Source organism: Symphodus melops, assembly GCF_947650265.1.
Source record: "Symphodus melops genome assembly, chromosome: 8".
Classification (NCBI taxonomy): Eukaryota; Metazoa; Chordata; class Actinopteri; order Labriformes; family Labridae; genus Symphodus; species Symphodus melops.
The window spans coordinates 8,705,578-8,724,009 of record NC_136698.1 but is presented as its reverse complement, the minus strand read 5'-3'; the positions used below and the strand labels follow the sequence as shown (position 1 = coordinate 8,724,009).

The 18,432-nt window shown below is 40.7% G+C and overlaps 1 protein-coding gene across 3 annotated transcripts in view; it reads left to right on the top strand.

Moving 5' to 3' along the window:
* Positions 1–17,623, top strand: part of arid3a (AT-rich interactive domain 3A) — a 37,810-nt gene extending 20,187 nt beyond the window's left edge. For 2 of the 3 annotated variants that reach the window (XM_079350082.1, XM_079350084.1), the window contains 6 exons: positions 11,193–11,265; positions 12,824–13,007; positions 13,461–13,708; positions 14,110–14,412; positions 16,028–16,117; positions 16,285–17,623. In XM_079350082.1, the coding sequence (XP_079206208.1) occupies positions 11,193–11,265; positions 12,824–13,007; positions 13,461–13,708; positions 14,110–14,412; positions 16,028–16,117; positions 16,285–16,436 (1,050 nt within the window). In that variant the 3' untranslated portion in view covers positions 16,437–17,623. The remainder of the gene's footprint in view (positions 1–11,192; positions 11,266–12,823; positions 13,008–13,460; positions 13,709–14,109; positions 14,413–16,027; positions 16,118–16,284) is intronic. The other variant, XM_079350083.1, reaches the window with a different exon arrangement.
* Positions 17,624–18,432: the final 809 nt, after the last annotated feature.

Here is an 18,432-nt window from a genome sequence, read left to right as displayed (position 1 = left end):
AGATTCTGGAAATTGGCAGGCGCTCAATATGGAGGAGAGCAGGGCTGGAGCAGGAATGTAAACAGAGATTGCGTAAAGGCTGAGGCTAGCTCTTTCTTTTTGCCTTTTTCGTTGACTGTTGTGTTATTTGTTACAGATTTTATTTTGGCATGTTCCTTGATTACTTTGGTGTTTATTCCCTTCAGCTTCCTTACTCCTTATTTTCACTTGCATCTGTATGGAAATCGGAAAGAGAAACACCTTTTTGAGTCGGTGATCCGTGCACAGTTGAACCACTGCTGTGTGTGAAACGTGAATCTTCTTTATGATCTCTCTTTTCTTCTTTTCTAAAGAAAAAAAAAACGCACTGGTTCATCTCTTTCTTGCCCTTCTTGTCCCTGTATTAGACACTCTTTTCAGTAGCCTTGTGTCTTTGCTCAAAAGCTCATCAATAGCTCTGCAGTGATCGGTGAGAGTTGTCAACACACAAAGGCGCGATGTGACATCTTTTCATACGACGACCTGGTGAAAGGCCTTCGTGTGAACAAAAGCAATTCATGTGTGCCACTGACTTCGCATGCTTTCTGAAAAGGTAGTGTGTGTTGAAAGCATTTATTCTTGAAAGAATCAATTAAGAAATTGCTCAAACACAGAGACATTTGCTGCACGTTTTCAAGGTCTGAATCCCGTCTGCTTGATCAATAGCTCTAACATTATGAGGAGCGGGGTACACATCTCTGACATTGTGTCAAAGAAGACCCTGTGAGTGCTTTGATCCATAATCTTTGACTCACTTTTGACCCGTGTGACAATGCTGCAGCAGCACTGTCCTGTCTGTGTGATAATAGCTGACCTTCTGTAATTGTGTGTATGTGTGTGTGTGGCAGAACGACTGAGGTGTCAGGTTATGTTTTCACCACATGATTCTTGACCTCCCACACCCATATTTCACACACATGAACTGATAATAGACTTTTTTTTTTCACTACAGATGCGTGTGCGAGCAGGAATGTCATGGGAGAAACTTTAACATTATAAATGGCTGTTTTTTTGTTTTTTCACACGCGTGTACCAACCGCAGGCCCCTGCTCGCTCGCTTATTGACAATACTTACTGGTACGCTTAGATTGAATACAGCTATCATCTCATTAGCTCAGTTGGATTTATTGGTTCTCCATTTTTTTAAAACCAGATTTTATTTGTTGTGCTTTTTGAGTTTTTTTTTGCTTTTTGTAATTGCCCTTTGTTTGAATTTTGTAGACTACTCTTTGTTCGACCTGATTATTGATGCTTATTTTGTAATATTCCTGAGTTCCTGCAATAGCATTGTCTGTCAAAGCACTTTTTAACCATCTGTGTTTAAAGGTGCTATACAGATAAAGTGGTCGCGGCTGTTGTTGTTGTCTTCAGCTCTCCTAGCTAGCATGCACAAATAACATTAAAATAAGATAAGAATGAAAATTGTTCCAACAACAAATGGTGGCGTAACAACCATGACGTTTGAAAGAATCAGGACTCATTTGTTTGCTGTGATTTTACAATATGAGCCCCGAACCAAAATGTGTCAGCTGAGGTTATTTGTCAAAAGTACCCATGATGACGCTGTGTATTTAGGAATGAACCTCCATGTTGTCAGTATTGTTCAGGCACAAGAAAGTCTATCCCATTTTCCAAGTCCAGCTCAGTGTCAGCAGATGGCTGTTCAGCACCAGTTTGTTTCTGCTCCGGGTTTCTGCCTCTTAAATGAAGGTTTTCCTCTCCACTGTAACTTTACAAAATGTTGTATTAATGATGGATTAATGTTGGGTCTTTGTAGATAAGAGAAGAAAGAGTAAGGTGTTGTACCTGATTCTTTGTGATACAATAAATAAGAAGGTATTTAGCCTGCTTTTTGTAAAGTGTCTTGAGCTAATGTGTTATAAATTGGTGCTATACAAATAAAGATTGAAGTTCTTTAATTAGAAATATTTTTGAACTCATAACACTTCCAATGCTTCACTTTATTACATATGTCCCATGTCAGAACTGAAAGCCCACTGTCCATGAAGGGGGCAAACCCAGGGGCAGCTTAAAGTCAAACTGCAGCCCGTCCATGTATTGATTTGGGCAAGTCCTCGTACAAGTGGGGCTGCATGTGGCAGATATGTTTTTAAGACCACTGTAGTCAAACGTTTAATCTCATTGCCCCGCCCATCCATCACTTCGATTGACAGTGTAAGCTCCCAACCACGTGTCTTCCTTGTGTCGCACAATGCACTTTTTGTATCTGGGGGAGATTGAATATTTCTTGCTTCATTTTATCTGGTTGTACAAAACACTGCTATATACCGTCCTCTGAACTTTCAGCTACCTCTCCTATCTGCGTCACCATCGTTCTGCCTTCAGACACAAATACTATCACATCATCTTCTCTGGCACTGAATAAATACCTGTAGTGCAGCTTTTACACAAGCACTCATTAGATTTGAATCTCAGTCAGACTTTTTTTTGACATTTTGAGGCCAGAGACAGTTAACAGATCTTATGTGAAAATATTTTTTAAGGAAGATCACATCAAAGAAATAGTGCCAAATTACAACTTCTACTTACTGTATTACAGGAAGAGTCGCTTTCTCGCTTTCAGCACTGTGGTTTAGGATCTTTAATTGCTCTCTGTTGTTTTGCACTGCCCAGTTCGGGCATCCATCATCATCCTGCTACTCATTAGCCGTGCGGTCAGAATGGATAGCTCTCAACCCCGCACATCAGACTCTGGAGGGTTCTTGGAAAGCTGCATGCTATTTCTGATTCTTATCCAAACCCCTTAGCCGTGGCAGCTGACGGTTGCCGGCAGGAATGGAGAGCATGTAATTATGGGATAGTGCTCATACTAGTCCCGTGTCCTGTCCTCATCAAAAAGTCTTCACCTTTTTTCATGTCAGCAGGGAGATACTTTTCACCCATTTAGATATGACAGAGGCAAAGTATACAAATCCTTTGGCAAAGCTCTGGAAGCTGAGGCCTTTCACATGTACTTAAAGGTCATTAACTTTCTGGCTCACCAGAATGAACTTCAACACGTGTATTCAAGCACAATAACGACTATGGTGTCTAGAAATGTACACAATTGTCATATGATGAAACACAGATGAATGCTGTATTTCAGGGCTATGTTGGATCTTGATAAAAACAGCTCCCATGAGATTTACCTATCATTGCTGCTTGGGCCTGTGCCACATTTGAACCGTATACAAATGTGGGGTTTTATTCAGCAGCTATGCAAACTCTCTTTGTATCAATCTGTAGTTCTTTTTCTGACTAACTTACATCTATTGTTTTTCAAGGTAAATCTGCCTCGAGCAGATAAGATATTAGACACACTCAGTGTCCGCATTTCTCTCCTCATCCTTGGTCGATAGACTTTTCCGAGGTCAGACGGTCAGTTAGGATTATGATGCGTTTGATTCTACCTGTCAATAAAACACCAGTCAATACATCAGCGATGGGACAGCTCTATTGTTGCTGTTAATTGTGTGCATCCGGGGGATGGGTACGGGCAGGGCAGAGAGCACAGGAGACAAGGATGAATTCATTATAGATGTCACATTACAGAGACAAGTCCGTGCACTTTCGGTGTTTCCACATTAGATGAGTGGAAAGAGGCGTCACAGCTGCGCTCGACTGGTTTTATTACGAAGAGATCTTTGCAAAGTGTCGTGCAAACAGCAGCAAAATACGATCTTGAACAACAATGACAAAGAATAACAAGAACATGGGCTTGTCACTGCAAGATGCTGATCCTTTATGTGAAGTTGTCAAGCAGAACGGACAGATTAGGAAATCAGTTGAAGTGTCATTTTAATATCTGGTTTCTCAACCAGCCTTTATCAAGTTAGGAGCTGACTCCGTCTGTCAGGTTGAACATGGAAATGTTTGCACTGTTGGCACGTTAGGTCCTATCACTGGTGAATATCATGCTGCGTGCTGATATATACATCGTCTTCCTTGTATAACACAATGAAGATCTACTGAACGTATGTGATTGCATTTCTCTATTAAAGTGTTTTAAGTCGGCCAGGCCGGCTAATTTTATTACAGGGAATTTACACAGGTTCAACATAGTCAGACTCGTCACCTGTAATTTGGTTATCCTAAATAAAATCAGCATAAGAATCTAAACAAAAACACTTTTTGCTGCCTAAAATTTTTAAATACATTGTGTTCATTTTATGATCTGACTTTGAGCTGCATCTTCAGATGTAAAAAAACAGATTTTGACAGCAGCCTCTGTGCCTGTGCAAAGCAAAACGATTCAGTATAATCCTTCCAGTTCTGTTTCTGATGAAGGTAATACGATTACAGCTCCAATATTCCGAGCGCAGACTTCAGTGCAGTTAAATTGAATTATGTGCTAACCCCACTCAGTGAGATTCCCTCTGTACACTGTGGGGTTTCTGTCCGTATAGAATTAACATGAACTGCTTTTACAAACAAGGCCTTCATTGATCCTGGACTGTTCCATGAGCTTTTTAGACATCATAAAATAAAAATAAAATAAAAAAAACACATTTCAGTCGTCCATCATAACAAACTCAAACACGCTATCAGAGAAGCGTATTCTGTTGAAATTTCAGTCTCGTTACAGTTGGAAATATAAAGCACACTTTAAAGTAAACACTTAGAGCATCAAAGTAAATAAAAAGCAACATCATGTGTTCCCTCTTTAATCTTCATCTTCATCACATGATAAACACCTGACTGTTGACTTAACACTGGGGAGTAAATAACCGTTTGTCATGTTTTAGAATTGTTTTATCTTCTAACTAAATATACACATCTGTCATCAGAGAAAGAAGAACACAACGCTGCATTTTGGATTCGATGAATGTGTATTCAGGGTTTCCATATTTAGTTAATAGGAGCTCTGAAGCCATTCTGTGCCGGTTGTATTTGCTTTGCTGCATATATGACACTCATAAAAGGCCTTTGGCCCAGAACAATGCAGTGTTTGAATATAGCTGATCATGTGTTCATGAGCAGCATCAAGCCCTCACTCTGCTAGCTTTACACTCCCATCCCCCACCCTCATGTATACATGTGTGTTTACATGTTAGCTTCTTTTCAGCATTACATCTTTACATTTACAAGTCTTCTCTGTGAGTCCTCCTGTCTTTTTCTTCTTTTCTTTTCTTTTTTTATCCCAGTTTAGTTTTGGAGTTAACTTCATTTAGTCAGAAGTCAGACAGCTCAGTTTGAATGTATGTCCGGTGGGACGACATGTAGAAAACACGTCATACTGATCTCCTTCTTGAGAAGAAACCACTCGCAGACCTGTGAGATTATGGTGAAGTTGTATAACTGGTCCTCCAACATTCGGATACAGAGGATCGAGATTCAGTGTAAACCTGGTTTCATACAGCCACAGACAAAAACAACACATCGATTGAATCAAACTCCTGTTATGCAAAGGAGGAGCTGGAATTTTGAAGCTGCGTGTTTTATTACACAATCAAATAGCTGTACCAAGTTCAACAACCCAACACTCAAGCTCCAGTTTTTAATTACTTTAAAAACTATTCCTGTACCATTCTCTCTCCATATGTTTTGGAAAGCTGGAGCTGCCCTCCTCCACCCTCTCATACTACTTTACACTTCTTCCTTTTCACTCTGACCCCTCCCGTGTTTGTCTGTGTGTTAATATATGTCTGAGCCTGACCCTGACATGATGGCTGTGATTGGCAGGTGTAAGGCAGCATGTATGTAGACGATACCCCGCTCCTCTCACAGTTTTGGTTTTCGGTTGCAGAGCCTCTATTATGTGCTATGTGACACTTGTGTGCTGCTGGCTTGCAAACTGCCATTTGCAAAGAAGTGAGCCCCTCCCCCCTCTCTTACATACATGCACACACATATGTGTCCCCCCCCCCTTTACTGTTTTACCTACGAATACCAGCAGCTCTGCTTTTATGGTTGCAGCAACAGGCTGCTCTTTGGGTCCTGATTATTTTCAGTATAAAATTCCTCTTGTGTGTCTTTAGCCTGTTTATAATTTATCTGCAGACACTCGGCCTCTGACCTACATACACAGGCAGGGGTGGTGAAACTATCAGACAACAGTCAAAGAAAACATCAGATGTCTTGGCACCTCAGCAGCTAACCAGACAGCATGTGGTCAACTTTCTTCTTTTGCCATTTGTCAGGAAAACACTCCTTTTCAGCAGCAAATAAAACACTCTCAGCTGTTTGTCTTCAATTTGATCAAAAAAAGTCAAGATACTCTAAAGCCTCTTAGATGTTGCTCTTGTAGCCAGCTCTTGAGCTTCAATGGACTTTTTGTGTCAGGGCATTTGGTGAGAGGGTACGAACCGGCTCCCAGCACTACCAGTTGGCCCAGTTCCTCGTGGTTTATCTTGTGTCTTTCTTGTTTATCTGAGTAGCAGAGCTTTAATCCAAGAGGGGCCCCCTACCCCAGCACATACTATAGATATGTCAGCCTATAGAGGCCTACAAACCACACCCACATAAGCCTGATAAAGTGTGTGTGTGTGTGTGTGTGTGTGTGTGTGTGTGTGTGTGTGTGTGTGTGTGTGTGTGTGTGTGTGTGTGTGTGTGTGTGTGTGTGTGTGTGTGTGTGTGTGTGTGTGTGTGTGTGTGTGTGTGTGTGTGTGTGTGTGTGTGTGTGTGAGAGAGAGAATGGGTAGTGGCAACAGGGGAGTTGTAATGTACATGAGGGTTATAAACATGTGCCGAGAGAGGGGAAGAGACTATCAGGAAGAGGGGGAAACTCAGACGCGATGGCTGAAGAGAGGGAGAGAGGTGTAGAAGAGCAAAACAAGAGAGATAAACCAACATGAAGGAAGAACATATTTACTCGGGGTGGTGGGTGGTAGTGGTCTTGCTGGTCAGACAGGATTCTGAATGCAGCAAACTGAGGCCTCAGAGCCACAACAATTATTCCTCTCCATAATGCAGCTGCTCCATTACCGGCTTCTGTCCAACCACAGGTCAACACATCTTAAGTGAACATACCTTATGAAGAGCGATGTGTTTATTTGTGGTCATAACTGAACACACAATGTTATCTTTTTCCATTTATTCCTTTTCTTTCTTGAGTCTTGTTGTGCGTGTTGGTGTTTAAGTAGGATGTACATGATAGTGGAGTGTTTTAGTTCTGATAATGGTCAGTGGAAATGGCTTCCATAGGATGCTTGTAACTTTCAAATTGACTTTATCTGTGACAAACACCTGACAAGTCTGTTTTCTGTGTTACATGGGCGACAAGTCCCACCCCACCTAGTATATATGGTTGGGCTCAAATGTTTCAGTTGCGGCTAAATAAATACTGTAAAGTCACATTAATGATCACCCCCAGCTGCTCTGCTTTGTGTGGCTGGCGGCTGATGTTTTGAAGTCTTCCCGTATTGTAATGTCAGTATTTGGCTGGCTATCATACTTTCCCAAGAAGGCGAGACAGACATGACAACAACTCCCCACGTGTCTTCTATAAGTTAGGCTGGAACAACAGTTTGCTTATTTCCCCATAAATAAATCTTTCCTTTATTATGAGTTGGTTCGTTCAGAGAGACGGATGGAGGATGTCACAGAGATGCAGCTTTGTTCCCTTAAACTTGAAACACTCTGGTTCTTTGAAGAACAACAAGGCATGCTTTGTCTGCTCTTGGCTCACGTTGGTTGTTTCTCTGTAATCAAGTGTGATGTCACAACTTAAAAGAGCATGGAAACAAATCAATATTGTAAATTGTCCTATAAATACACGTACACTTTAGTGACTCTGTTATTCCACTCCTCTGTTCAGCAGCATGCGTCGTGATTGAAAAAGCTGCAAAATGCAGTGAATGTTGTGTTACAGCCAAGAAGCTGCAGTTCTATGAAGATAAAATCATAATAGTGTCATTCATTGTTCACAACTATATGCTTCTCAGGAGAGGAAAACTAGAGCATTATTCAAAAGCTTTTTCTGAAAGAATATGGACATGAATGTTCATATGATATTCAATGACTGTTTGGACATTATTACATTCATTTTAAAGTGACCGGATTGTGTTTGGATGTTATCGACTATCCGAATATTCACAGAAGTCTGCATATTATCAAAGGCTGGAAATTAAAACCGTAACACACATGTGTCCATATTGTGTTTCCAGATGCCTCTTTTTGGTTCGAAGGTCTTTTTTCCCTGATTACTTTCCCAGGATTTGTGACAGTGAAAGCAGTATTCCACAGAAAGAAACAGAACAGGACATTAACAGCTGTGTGGATGTTTGATCGTAGTTGCATGTTTGTTGATTCAAACATGGTTCCTGCCCATGTTAACAGTGATCGGTGGACAAGATTTGACTCTGGATCTTACGTCAGTGAGAGGGTTACCGCGAGTATTTTTGAAGGGATAGTTTGGGATTTTTGAAGTGCGGTTGTATGAGGTACTTGTCAACCCAGCTGCTGGCGTTTGATCACATGCACGGTGTGCTGAAGTAGTGCTAAAACCAAGTGGCTCACAGAAAAGTAAAGCACTGTTCATTTTTTCAGTATAGTTTATATTTACCCAGGCGATATTTTCCAGCTCAGTTTTTCCCTTAAATCAGCAAAATGACATGGAACAAACAACTCCGTCTGCATTAGCCGTATAGCCTAGCAGTCTCTTCTTAAAGAGGCCACGCTGACCAGCATCTCCTGTGGCTAATATACTTACTATTGACTAGTACCTCATGCAACCACACTTCAAAAATACAGACTAACCCTTTAAAACCGAAGACTCTTCACTGTCCCGATCCTTCTGTTGGCACGGAAACAGTGAAAGCGATCAACACCTGATCTTCCATCAATGTAACACTGCTTTAACACATCTGCTGTAAATAAACAACTAATGGAAATGTCTGCTTTGAAAAAAATCTGTTTAGTAGTACTTTATGTCTGCTGTCGTCATACTAGAAGCTCTTTTATTCTATTTTTGCATTTCTTTGTCACATCTGAAGCCGAGGAGGGACTTGGTATCTTTAAACACACCACAAGGGAAATATTTGTTTGTGTGATCAGGACAGAGAGAGAGAGAGAGCAAATAAAGCTACATTGGGGGATGGGAGTAAATGGAGGGTAATTTCCAAGATTTATGGTGCGGCACTTCACAAAATGCATGCATCCTGCAATTAAAACTCCCCCTTTGCTTCCAGCAGGCCTGTACATTAGCTGACATCCCCCACCACTCTGATCCACCTCAACCCCGCAGACCCCACCCCTCTGTTCCCCTCTAGATAATAAGATCTGATGGCAGCGCGGTGTCACTAATGAGGGCTGAATGCCACAATGAGGGACAGTCTGTTAGTGGTTAGAGGCCACGTCACCATCATATCAGCCTTAAGCTGGACCAACCCTTCATTTTCTTTTCACCCGCGCAGAGATATGATCAATAAAACCAGAAGTTTTTCTCCTTTTATCTACAGAACAGTAACACCTTGTGGTCGACCTTTGGGAGCTCTTTGGAGAGTTGTCGATTGTGAGACACATTTGTTTTTTTTTCACCCATAAGATCATTTTGCAAGTCAATGAAGCAGGTTTTTTTTTTTTTGCAGTACGATACTGACAGTAAGTTTTAAGATTGACTTAAAAAAAAACTCAAACCACATGAAAGGTATGTTTAAGAACTCGCTGATCATTACAGTGCCAGTCAAGCTAGTTTTGATGGAGCTGGGTAACTCTCATTTCCTGTGTAGTTCCAAACATTGCTGGACTTTTGACCCACAAACCCTGAGAAAATGACGTGAAATATGACGGCCTTGTCATTTCTGGTGACCTATATATTGCCAGAAAAAAAGTCCTACTTTACTGAGCTGTCTCAAATTGTGTGTGTGGCGTTTTCAAGTTAGCCCAATAATGCTTCAGGATTATGTTGAAGTTAATGCCAGGATCATCATTTTCTTTTGTGTCATATTCTCTTTTTTCATGATTTATTTGTTTTCTTTAGTTATGAATGAAATCTCGTTTGGCTTTTAATGCCTGGTCAGACAGAGCAAGCTGAAGACAAAATCTGAAACTCTCAGTGATTGAAATAGGTATTTTTATTCACCCTTACCAATAAACTAGACGTTTACTTGATGAATTAGGTAAATAATTAGCACACTTGTATTTAAAAAATCTCTTTTGAATATTTTCTCTTTTGCCTGCTTGGATTAACAGTGTTTCTGAATTCTGAAATTGTACATAGTATTTTTATTTCATCCATAACGAGCCAAATAAGCGAAGAAAAAAGTGAGAATTACTATCTGCTAAACTGAGCAAAGGCCCAAAATCAGAATTCCGGTACATTCAATTTGAAATATTTTTTAAGATTCAAAATAGAAACATCAAACGTCTAAAAAGAAAGAACCAAAGCATGTTTTGCATTAATCAGTGGTTAACACTGATGATTAGTTCTCAGTCAAACGATATATCCCTTCAGCTCTTCCAAATGATTTTGTGCGGTGAGTTTGACGTCTCCCCTGCGATGTCAAACAGTCTGCAGTAAACCATGAGGCTGAGCTGTGGCGCTGCTGACTCGCTGGGAGCTGTTGTGTCTGTGCAGAAACAATACCATGCTTTTGTTTGGTGGTGTTCAGCTGCACACACTGTTTCACAACCTTTGCCATTTTCAATAACAGATTATGAAACTTCCTGACCTCACACAGATACTGTGTCAATGTGTGATGTTGTTGTCAAATGGAAGCGGAACCTCTGCTCACCTTACCTAGAAGAGGCTTTCATTGTAAGACCATCGACAACATTATTCTTCTATCACACTGGTAAACTAGGCTGGAAAAACAAGCACAGGCTCAATAGCCTCTCTGTGCTCCCCCCTGAGAGGGCGCCCCACTTTTACTGCTAACTTTCCCCGAACTTTCCAGAGCCCGGGGCCCCGCCGCCGGCAGCTGGACCCACATCAGGATCTCATCAAGTGGGACTGGCCCTTAACATTTCTTTGAGTTTCTCTTTGTGTCTGTCATCTCCTCTTATGATCAGAATCCAAATGCTTGGGCTACGGTGACAAAAAGAGTGAATGTCCACGTGTTCATTTTGTTTCGTGGTCATTTTGCTGTCAGATATGGCGGCACAGATCGAATGAGACATTTCCATTCAACATTGATTCAAAGAAAACTCTGCTCTTTGAATGAATGTTGTTTTCGAGAAATATGATGAGAAGTTGTCGCCTCATCTCTCTCTCTCTCTCTTCTGCTTCTCCACAGCTGTATGAACTGGACAGAGACCCAAAGAGGAAAGAGTTTCTGGACGACCTCTTCAGCTTCATGCAAAAGAGAGGTGTGTGTCCGTTTCTAAGCCTTTGAACTTTAAACTACTCAGAAGTTTTGTTTTCAGGATTTCAACACAATTACATGTATTTCTTGTGTTGAATTTGATAGCTCTGCACTTTTTTCTTTGTACTCGTAAGAATTAATAGTAAAATGTTATAGTTGGAGGATACCCCCCCCCCCACACTCCTCTGATCTCTCTGACATATGACACAGCACACTCTTCTCCTCTTTCACCCACTTGGGTGGGGTCTTTATTCACTTCAGAGATGATTGCTTTATAGCCTCACCGCTCCTCGACATTCCCAGGCTAAAAGGAGAATCGTATCATGCCTGGGAGTGGATTTAGTTTACATTATGATCCACACCGTGATGCCTATGCTTCTAAGTACACACACACACACACACACACACACACACACTGACCTGGTCACCATGTAGGGTCTTCATACTAATGGCCCTCAAAGCATCAGAGCTGAAGTCTTATCCAAATAAATACATTTTTCTCCTCATTCAGACTCTCATTGTTACATTTACTTATAGGAGGTTTTTTTTCTGTCTCAAGAATACAAAGGTACTTGTTCATGTGATATGAGTCGATTATAGTTTGTTGAGTAGTTAAATGAAGAATGATTTAATCAAACAAATGAACAAACAAATGTGCTCAAAACATGAAAATCAGCATGAACGTTTACACTGGCCACGTCGCGGTGGGCGGAGTCCTCTCTGGAGATCTGAGGGCGCCATCTGCTGTTCATACATATAACTGAAGCATCACTTTTCTATATGCAATACGAGGATAGAGGGGGGTTTTTTTCAGAGATTTTCATTTTTTGCTGGGAACAAAGTTTCACAGATAATAGAAAGATGAAAGGATGGATTAGAAATTGACAAACAGTATTTTTCCCAAAATCTTTAATGAAAATAGTCTGAGTAATGTCACCTTGACAAAAATGGTCATATATTTTGAGACTCATCAGAAGATGTCAGCATTTAAATATATATAGTTCTCTTGATGGTAAATAAAAAAAAAAAAATTCTCGACTGCTATAAATAATAAAACAGTGAGGCTGCTCTTGACTGTTTGTGTTTTTCAAAGTTAGAGGGGAAATTCTGAGGGAAATCTGCCCTGTTCTTAATTATTCAAGTGATTTAAACTCAGCAGCCTCATTTTGGACGTCAGTCAGTCTAAGACATGTGATTGGCTGCTTACAGTGACCTCTACATGTAGCCTAGAATGGACTGCAGTGGTGTTTTGAAACATACGCAGCATCGTTTATGCTGCATTAATTAGAGACTTGATTAAATGTAATAATGATATTGTTGAATTAGGATCATGTTTTAAACGAGGATTATATTGATTATGTTATTGCTATTTCAGCGTCATGATGAAGTTTTGTTTTATTGGATGTTTAATATATGACTTATCCCCCCCCTAGGCTGTTTGTGTGCAGCTTCATGCTGTCAATTTAAGAATAAGTTTCCAGCATTGTTACGTCTTCTTACCCTGTGGTGACCTCTTTCTTCTGGGTTTGTGTATTTGTGTGTTTTGTTGTGTGTTACACCAGGAACTCCAGTGAATCGTATTCCCATCATGGCCAAGCAGGTCCTGGATCTGTACATGCTCTACAGGCTGGTGACGGAGAAAGGCGGCCTTGTGGAGGTGATCAACAAGAAACTATGGAGGGAGATCACCAAGGGACTCAACCTGCCTACCTCAATCACTAGTGCAGCCTTCACCCTCCGCACACAGTCAGTACACACACAAACACGCACATGCTTTCGTCTTAAACAACACAACTGACTTCAAACTCTCCTTCACATATTCCCCTTTGTTAGACTGCTTAGCAATTCCAGCATGTGGTTCTGCCAGCGATGAGATTTCCACGACAATGTAGTTAATCATTGAACCCGTGTGATAGAAGTCAATTCCTCTCGTTTCAGAATATTTTCTTTTTTTCCTTTTAGTTTGAGTCTATCCCCCCAAAACATTCAAGGTTACTTAAAAAATCTAAGGGATGTTTAAAAGGATGTTTTAGTATTTTACATCCTTTAAGAGTGAAATGACTTCTATTATCTTTTGGAAATTTTACACACAAACTGTTGACATATCTATAAGCAGCAGAGTCATTTTCTTGCTTTGATGATGCAAATATATCTCGTTCAGCCCAGTCCCTTCAAAACGTTTTTTTGTGTTTATTCCAGATACATGAAGTACCTGTACCCATATGAATGTGATAAGAGGGGCCTGAGTAACCCCAACGAGCTCCAGGCAGCCATCGACAGTAATCGGAGAGAGGGCCGGCGTCAGAGCTTTGGCAGCTCCCTTTTTACGTACTCGCCCAATGGGACGCCCACCATGCTCTCCTCACCAAAGCTCCCGAGCTCCAGTGTGGGCCCGACTGCTGGCACCAACGGGGCTTCGCTGACCCACATCCATAAGATCAAGAAAGGTGAAATTTGTCTGTGATATGATAGTGTACCTACAACACATTGGATTCATTTTTTTTCACTTAAACATTTCTTGGCACATCATGAGTTTCAGTCAGAAAATCCAAATCAGTTAGTTCAGTCTGTTATTGAAATTTCTGTACGTTGGTTTACTTATCAGTACAAAACCAAAGGCGCCCAATCAGCAAATTTACTATTGCACACTCTATCTTAACACTACACTAACACGAGAAAGCAATAAAAATCTTTCCTGTTTAATACATTTGAAATGTTAAATCTCCGCTTTAAGATTTTAACCAGCAGTTTTTCTGTCCTCTCTGCTGAATTCTGCATCTAATTCAGTAATGCATCAACCCTTTTTTTGACCTAAGTTCCCCTTCTCTCCCTCTCTGTGTCTGACCAGAAGAGGAGGGAGGACATCCGTTGTCGGGGCTCAGTATGAGTCGTCTGCAGGCAGGGGCATTGGCAGGACACTCGGTGGCTGCTGTGCAGGCGGCAGCTGCAGCTCAGGCAGCGATGGCTGCTCAGGTGGCTCAGGTGGCGGCTCTGGAGCAGCTGAGGGACAAACTGGAGGCTGGCGAGCCGCCGGAGAAGAAGATGGCACTGCCGGCCGAGGAACACCACCGACTGCTGCAGAGAGCGCTGCAACACAACCTGCTGGCCATGACGGCTCAGATACCCATGAACATCCGCATCAATAACCAAGGTAGCCCACTGATAGATTATCTTAGAGGGGAAAATGTGAACCCTTTTATTTCATCTTCTGAGGTCTTACTTTACTGTTAGGTGAGGGTTGTTTCTGACAAGTCTAATGATAAAATTGCGAAACAATCTGTGAATTATTTTACGAGTACTTCAGCCGAGGTCAGGCAACAGCGCAATAGAACACAATCTTGGACAATAGCGAGCTGACAGAGTTTCTCTGTCAACAAACCTGCTTATATGCCGCTAGAAGATACAGCCTACACATTCCTATCCACTTGGGTACATCTCTATAAGGCTAGAAAGAAGACATCACCTTGACTCGTAAATGTCAGACATATACATTTCATTCTTAGAAAACCTTTTCTTACAACAGACAGTTGGCTCCGATACAAATGTAACTCTGCTGCTGTGTACTTGAATGATTTAAATGGTACATTCACAAAGTCACCAAGATAAACAATTTCATGGAAATTCTTACAAACATTAAAGAAGGTTGCTTGTGTCTCAATGTTGACCCATAACTTGTCTGAATAATTGTCATCTATGATCTAACGATTTCTATGATTTGATTGCGTCCAATCTCTGCTAGATGTTAAGAAGTGAACACATCTCTCTGAATGACACATTTAGGCAGATTGGAAAAGCACGGCGAAATATGCATCTCATCTGCACGAAAATACACGTGTAACCTCTGTTTATAAATGACACTGCGTCAGTGTTACATGTACATGCAGAGTGCTGTTTTTTAAATCTTAATAATCAATCCATCAGGTTTTTTCACCCTGGGGGATCCACCTGCTTTTAGAAAATACTAAAGCAGATGAGAAAAAGAATTGAATTCCCAGCATCATTTCTCTATTTGAAGTGAATTTTTCAAGATTCTTTTCAGCTGAAAAAGAGTCTTTGGTCTTTGTTCTACTTACGTGCAGCTGGTTTCACACCTTGTCACCTTTCCTGGCATTTAGTCTTATCATCATCTAGCCACAAACCATAGCACCCAACAGTGAGGATGTGAACACAAAGTGGGTCTATATGTTCACCTGATTTTTTTTAATTTTTTTTTTATAAAAGCAGTATGCTGTATACAGTTTGTGTAAGCATGTACATATTGGGAGATTCCCTTCTGCTCCAGATTCTCTGATCCTGTCGTTATCTGATAGAACATGCACACCGTTTCTCAGTAATGATAACACCAGTAACTTCAGAGAAACGATTAACTGGAAGTTTTTGTAGCCTCTGTATTGCAAAAACCTTCTTGATATATTAACTGATTTAAATTAAAACTAGAGTATGCACGTGGCTTGCATAGTCTCTTTTTTCAATGACGCAGATTTTGAAATATGACACTTTATTTTAGTTTGTAGTAACATTTTTTTATTTTTTTGAACCAATTTCGGGTATTAATCCACAGACTTGCAGGACTGAATAACTAAAAAACATTGTCTGTGCCAAGTGAGAGACGTCTGTTCTTTTGCTTTGTAGATTAAATAACGGATATTCAACTGTAGATTCTACTTAGAGAGACATGTTGCAGCTTTTGGACTGAACTAAAGTGATCTGTTCGTGGTTGGGTGTTACAAACACAGCTCTCTTTGTTGTTGTTCTCGTCTTTACAGACAGCAGGCAGGACTCTGCTCTGAACCTCACCACCAACGGCACAAGCAGCATCAGCATGTCAGTGGAGCTCAATGGAGTGGTTTACACTGGTGAGTAGCACTAACATGAAGCACAACGAGTCCACACGATTGCATCCTCCCTCCTCCGTTAATATAACCTTACTAATGTTTGGAGCATACTCAAAAAGAAAACAAATGTTTTTCTCTAACGGTCGAACTATCCCTTTGATTGTCTTTATCTGTCTTTATCTGTCCAGGCGTTCTTTTTGCTCAGGCAGCAGTGGGTTCAGTCTTCTCCGGTGCGTCTGGTTCGTCCATCTCCAACAAGTCAGTCAGCAGTCGTGCCGCTCCTCAGCAGCAGCAAAACACACCTACCTCAACTTCAACCTCCAGCAACTCATTGTCTTAACAACCCTCTGCCTTTACCCTTTGCTATTATTGTTTTTTCTTAATTACCACGCTAAACAAAGCCAAAAAGCAACCTCATTTTCTACATAATCTATGCCAAAAAGAGAAGAACCGTAAACTTTTACAGAAAGACAAAAAAACTGAAACTCAGATCACTTGAAGTACACTATCTCAGGTTTTCTCTCACCAACTCACCTCTTTTTGTTCTTCATAGCCAAAATTATCTCGGACAAAAAAGGAACGATGTCTCAACTGAGAGCCAGTATATGCTAAACAAATATGTATGCACAACCTGTGAATTATTTATTTCTGCATAAATGTACAGATTCTTGGAACAAAAGAGAAGGTAATAACTAGGAAGGGTAATGCACTGTTTACACACAGAAACACAGCTACTGATGGACAGCGATGTTTTATCCTCTAGGGGAGAGATATTTTTATTTTATTTTATCTTTTCTTTGTCATTATTATCATTATTGTCATTCTCTTTATTGTGTTTATCATTTAAATCTTTAACCATCCTCTCGCTGCAGGAAAAAAAATCTATATATTTAGAATTCTAAAAAAATATACAGAAAATATGAATATCCTCTATTTTAATCAAAATAGCTTTAAAGGTTTATGTTTTTTTTCTCTTCAGGGCATGAAACAATGTACCGTTGTGACCTCATTTTATGTAAAACCTTATTCAGATGGCAGTTGTTATGGATCTGTGTGTGGAAGAGCGAGTCTGGTGTCATATCAATGCAATAGATTCTCCAGAGAAACACAAATGTAATACAACTGGATTTAGGAATCAGCAAGGATATTGATCAACACATTTAATCGTTTATCAACCGCTGCCAGAGTAAGGAGTAGCTTATTAGCCAGAATGCTACGTCACTGCTAACAGTCAAGCAGTTGTTGATAGCTGGCTCATTTATATCTTAAAGTCCTCGCCTGTGCGTTGACATAAGGCCAGTTCAATGCATTTCTATGTCAGTCTTGCAGGTAGTTTGTCAAGCTTGATCAAAGAGGTCATTTGTACGAGGAAAGTCGGCTGTGCAGGGGTGAAAATTAACAAAAGCTTTTGTTAAGGGTGTTTTTTTTTTGTTTTTTGTTTTTTTAAATGGCTGCACAGCAAATCGCTAGACTTTCTGAGAGTCAGAGACTGTTCCTGCTGTGAATAATACACATTTTTCTCAGGTGTCTGTCTTCTCATCTCTTTGACAGAGCAATGCTTTTTAACTTCATCCTTGGCAGACAGATCAAAAATTATCTTTTTACTAACTTGGCCTTCTCGAAGAGTGATTGTCTTAAGATTACATGCATGCCCATATTTGTACATAAAGCCCCTCAGGAGTGAAGCAGGAAAAGTATCATTTACTTTCTTAAATTCACAGAAGTCGTTGATCCACTGAACTTATTACTGTGGAGACACACGTGGACAATCAGGGGTCTGGAGCAGCTTTCTGAGCTTCAGAAGAAACTTTTCTCAACAGTTATTTCAGCTCATATCTGACATTTGTTGTGCTTTTTTTGTATCATAGAATAAGGATGCCTTTCTTTCAGCTTTGTGTTTTGCATGATGTAGGGCTTCTTCTGATCTAAGTGCTTGATGTCCTGAACTGTGACACGGACAGGGTCTCCTTGAGACTAGCTTGGCACTGTATCGAGGATATAACAGAGAATGTCTTGTGATCCTCTGACTGTTTTTCGATGTTGCTTAATGTGGGGCGTTTGACAATATGAGCTCAAAGTTAATCAGAGCTGCAGCTGAGCGCTGTGTCACTGCAGTGTATAAAAGAAAAATCCGCCACAGTGCAGATACCATATCATTCATTTGTAGAAGTGCATTTAGAAGCAGGTCAATCATTGAGCTTTATGAACTTTAACCTGTGTTACCTCTCTGGACTGCTGGCTGCGAAAGATTGTTACTCACCCCCCTCACCCCCCCCGACCCCCCCCCCCCCCTCCCCGCTATGCAAAGCAGCCTCATTCCTACCGACGTTTGGAAG